We start from the raw sequence: 4,520 nt of genomic DNA on the forward strand, positions 1-4,520 counted from the left end.
GGGGGGGGGGGGGGGGGTTTCCACCCTCTCTGAAGAAAAGGGGAAGAGGGAATGAGGGGAAATGGTTGTGGGAGGGGGTGATCAGGAGGAGGGGCAGTGAATGGGATGTAAAATGAATAAATAAAATAAAATATAATAAAATAGGATCTGGAGAAATGTCTTAGCCATTAAGAGCACTTGCCACTTTTGTAGAGGACCAAGTTCTGTTCCCAGCACCCATGTGCCAGTAAACAATTGCAGTTTCAAGGGCTCCAATGTCCTTTCCTGGACTCTGTTGGTACCCACACGCATGCTGTATATATACATACAAGCAGTCAAAGACATATAACAAAAGTAAGACATGATCAATCATTTTTTTAAAAACTTCTTATTGGTTCTTTGTGAATTTCACATCAACACCTCAATCCCACTCACCCCTCCCTCCTGCCCCTACCATACCTGCCCTCCATCCTTGCCACCTCCCCTACAAGAGACAAAAAAAAATCTCACTATGGAAGTTGTAGTATGCCAGTGCTCCCATGGAATAGAATACCCTTCAGTCCACACATCTTTGCTTGCAAATGTTCATTGCAATGACTCATTGGTTTGGTACTAGGCCTCTGCTTCTGCTACACTATCAATACAGGAACCTCACTGGGACTCTTGTTGGATATCCCGTTGTTGCCCTGTGTCATGGAAATTCTGTAGTTTTGGATCTGTAGAACTGCCCTTCACATACTTCAGCACTACATTGTGGGGTAGATAGTGTGGGGTAGTAGGTAGGCAAACTCAAAGCTCTGGATCTGGGCCTGAAAGGTATCTATCTGAGTTGGTCAGCCTGCCAGCTCTCCTGGACGCACACCATCAGGGTGAGCTCTCCTACCTGCCCAGGCTAGCTCATCAAATGCTAAAGCCAGCAAGGGGCAGAGCAGGCTCTCCCACTCCCATGCTATTAAAGTCAGCTGTACTGTGCTGCCCAGACAATGTACAGGACCCACTCTTCTGAGTACTACAGCAGACAAGGGACTAGACCAGCTGTCCTGCTCTCATGTCCTGAGACTGGCTCACCCACAACCTCCACAACCAAAGCAAGCTCTACCTTACTTCCCAGGTGAGGTGCAGGGCCTGCTATCCTGATCGTTGTGGCCAGTGAGGGACAGGGACAATTCTTTCACTTTCATGACACCAGGGCCAGATCTCCTGCCTGCCATATGTGGTGAGGAATGAGAGAATGGGGAGCAGGGCATCTCTCCCTCATCTGCGCCACAAGCAGACAAGACCCAGAGCTGGCTCTCCCATCCTCACACCCTCAGGACCAGCTTACTCACAAGCCCCACATCCAGGGGCAGCTTTACCGTGCTGTGCAGATAAGGTGCAGGACCTGCTCAGCCATGCGCTGCAAAAGGTAGAGGTCAGAGACGGCTCCCCAGCTCTCATAACCAGCTCTCCCATCTGCCGTGGGTGAGGAGAGGCTCTTCCCTCGCTGCCACCACCACACAAACACAGCAGACAAGAGGTAAGGCTGGTAAGGCTGCCCTGCTGACTTACCTACAATCCCCACATCCAAGGCCAGCCCTACTGTGCATCCCAGGCTAGGTGTGGGGCCTGCTTTCCTGAGTACTGCAGCTAAGTAAGGGGAGGGTCTACTCTCCTGCTCTTATGGCTCCAGACACAGCTCTCTCACGATGCCCAGGTAAAGGGTGGGGCCAGTTCTGCACAGCCCTCAGACATCAACATGGCCCCATGCAGCAGCCCAGACCAGGGATGTCTATGTGCCTAGCCTTTGATAGTAACAGACCCTGGCTGTTTCAGGGCCATGGACCCAGACGTGGCTCCTGGTGTTAGCACTGGTCAGTACCCCAGCATGTTCTCAGGCAGTATCCTCGGCTCCTTACATCAGGCTGTTCCTCACTACCCTCGAGTCTCCAGTTCTGCCTCTCTTCATCGTGCCCACATCCTTCTATTTCTCCACTGCTTACTTGCTTCTCTTAGTGATGCCCGGGGTCTCTGAGTGTGTGGGCTCATTTCAGGAGTAATTTCAGGAGTGCTATGTTCCACCCGTACATTATGACACTGGTCAGGGGTCCGCCCCTAGGCCTGTGCTGCAATGGACTAGTGGTCATCTCAGGCTAGATCCGTGTTCAGGCTCCATGGAGCTGGACTGGTGGTCATAATGCCCAGGCCTGCCTGAGTGGCCCTATGTAAGGGTCAGCTGTCTTGGGCTCACTCCCTCCCTACCCCCAACCCCACCCCTGAACCTGTGGTCCCACGTAGGATTCTTATGGTCTCTGGTTCACTCCCTACTCTGGGAGCTCGTCCAGGCTGCCAAGGCACCAGACTGGTGGTTGTCTCAGGCTTTCTTTTCTCAAGGCACACTAGGCTACTAATCATTTATATGTTCACAGATCAGAACACCGAGCGTAGTCATAGCATCTCTCCTCTCTGCCACCAACTAATGCAGGTGTGACACAGCAGCCACATCCCTAGGGACAGATTAATCAATTAGTTAATTAAAATATTCAATCAAGGGCTGGAGAGATGGCTCAGTGGTTAAGAGCACCAGCTGCTCTTCCAGAGGTCCTGAGTTCAATTCCCAGCAACCACATGGTGGTTCACAACCATCTGCAATAGGATCCAATGCACCCTCTGGTGTGTGTCTGAAGACAGCTACAGTGTACTCATATAAATAAAATAAATAAATCTTTAAAAAAATATATTCAATCACAAGTAACATATACACAAATGAATACACTCCCTGGTTTTTGTAAATCTATGAAAACTTTTAAACTTTCCTTTGGTTGCTCTATGTTCCAAAGTGGGAGGGAAAGGAGGATAAAGGAAACAAGGACTCTCCCTTTAAGGTTGGCTCCTCCCTCCTTCTGGAGCCTTTCTAGTTATAAGAGTCAGAAGATTATCTCCCTCTGTGGTCGTCCACTTTCTACACAGAACACATCTATGAAATAGTACCAAGAGACACACGAGCCATCAAAATCATCAAGCTTCGGAATGGGCAGGCACAGAGTGGTTCTTCTTGGAAGTGCTGGATCTCCTGGTAAAAGTGTCTTATTTATATTTATCCTTTATTTGAGTTGAGAGATGTTCTGACAGTGAATGGATGTGATTGGCATGGGAGAGCAAGGAATAGCAAGGGGCACCTGGGTCCTATAGAAGTGCTTTTCATCGGCCAGAGATCCCAAACTGAAATCGTAAAGAAGGGAGCATTGCTTTCATTAATTTTATAAAATTGCTGAGGTAAAACCAAGTCAGGACCTGAAGTAAGCAGAACTGTCCTGGGTATGAAACAAGGGTTTTTAGGAAAGATAAAGTGTAGGGATCAATACTGAATAAAAGTTTATTTCCAGTAGGAAATTTGGAAAACCAACTCAGTGCAAAATTCTACTTCATGATGTTCATGGACCAGCTAAAATCATTCTTCAGCTTCACATGAGTGCTGAATTGTGGTCACTGTGGCGCTCAGAGCCATATGACACTTTTTTATGCTGTATGTGGGTATGATAAGATTAACATTTGGGTATTTTGGAATGTAAAGTAGACTGTCACACAATTGAGAATACTATTTCGCAGGTCCTGTTGGTGGAACAGTAATGATGTAAGAAATATCAGCCATTCTTCCATGAAGTTGTTAGGAAACTGTGTGGACCAGATAGACATGAAGGTGGGGGCATGTTTAATTGATGCGTAGAAGGTAGAGGGACAGAGAGCTCGGAAACCTGTCCTATAGTGTACAGAGAACATGCTCAATAGCTAGTTTTGTTGATGTCTCTTTCAAGAGTGCAGGCTTAAGACCTGCCTTTAAATTTTGCTTCCATGCCTGGTGTTTTTGCAAATCCTCACTCCTGGGCTGCACTTAAGCAGTTGTATTTCTGAAGCTATTCCATCAGCCCTGTCATTCTTGATCCAGATCGTTCCCATTTGCCTTCCATTTTGAAGAAAGGGTCTTGCTTTGTATTGGTTTAGTCTTTGTCAGACCCCAAACTCTGGACCTTCTCTTCTCCAAAATCTCCTGTTAGTAAACTTCACTCCTGCCCCTTGTTTCACAGGTTGTAAAAGGTTTGTCCATCTAGGTTTCTTTGTTGTGGCAGTGAGCTCACTTCTCAGCGCCTCTTCTGTCACTAATGCTCCTGGTGAGTATTTTACTCAACTTACTTACTGCCTTGGCCTGCCCTGATATGAATTGTCAAACAAAATCACAATTCTCCTGTATGGTAAATAGCATCTAAAAACTCATCCTCTGCAGAGCAGGAGAACCAAATATCAAAACTACACAATTATATTCTAACCAGACCCAAAAATGATTAGCAAGGTCTTCCCTCATATAAAACAACCCCATGTTACATAAAGACTAAAAGCAATGTATAGCAAACTAAAGGAAAGGAGAAGAAAGCTGAGAGTTATTTGGACAAAGGAAGTTCCACAAACATGTCAATAGATTCAAAACCTAAATGTGACACTTTTAAAACTGTATTGCAGGAAGCCTGACTGGCTGGCCCACCAGGTTCCTCCATTAAGCCAAAATAATA

At 46.7% G+C, this 4,520-nt stretch overlaps 1 protein-coding gene and 1 pseudogene across 2 annotated transcripts in view; one reads left to right on the top strand and one right to left on the bottom strand.

Annotated features, from left to right (window-relative positions):
* Window positions 1–2,350: 2,350 nt before the first annotated feature.
* On the bottom strand, window positions 2,351–2,473 carry LOC116100179 (annotated as a pseudogene).
* A 406-nt stretch (window positions 2,474–2,879) lies between these two features.
* Window positions 2,880–4,520, top strand: part of Cd163 (CD163 molecule) — a 26,510-nt gene continuing 24,869 nt past the window's right edge. For both annotated transcript variants that reach the window (XM_031383330.1, XM_031383329.1), the window contains exons 1-2: window positions 2,880–3,031; window positions 4,041–4,124. In XM_031383330.1, the coding sequence (XP_031239190.1) occupies window positions 2,986–3,031; window positions 4,041–4,124 (130 nt within the window). In that variant the 5' untranslated portion in view covers window positions 2,880–2,985. The remainder of the gene's footprint in view (window positions 3,032–4,040; window positions 4,125–4,520) is intronic.

This window comes from Mastomys coucha, unplaced genomic scaffold (assembly GCF_008632895.1).
Source record: "Mastomys coucha isolate ucsf_1 unplaced genomic scaffold, UCSF_Mcou_1 pScaffold20, whole genome shotgun sequence".
Classification (NCBI taxonomy): domain Eukaryota; kingdom Metazoa; phylum Chordata; class Mammalia; order Rodentia; family Muridae; genus Mastomys; species Mastomys coucha.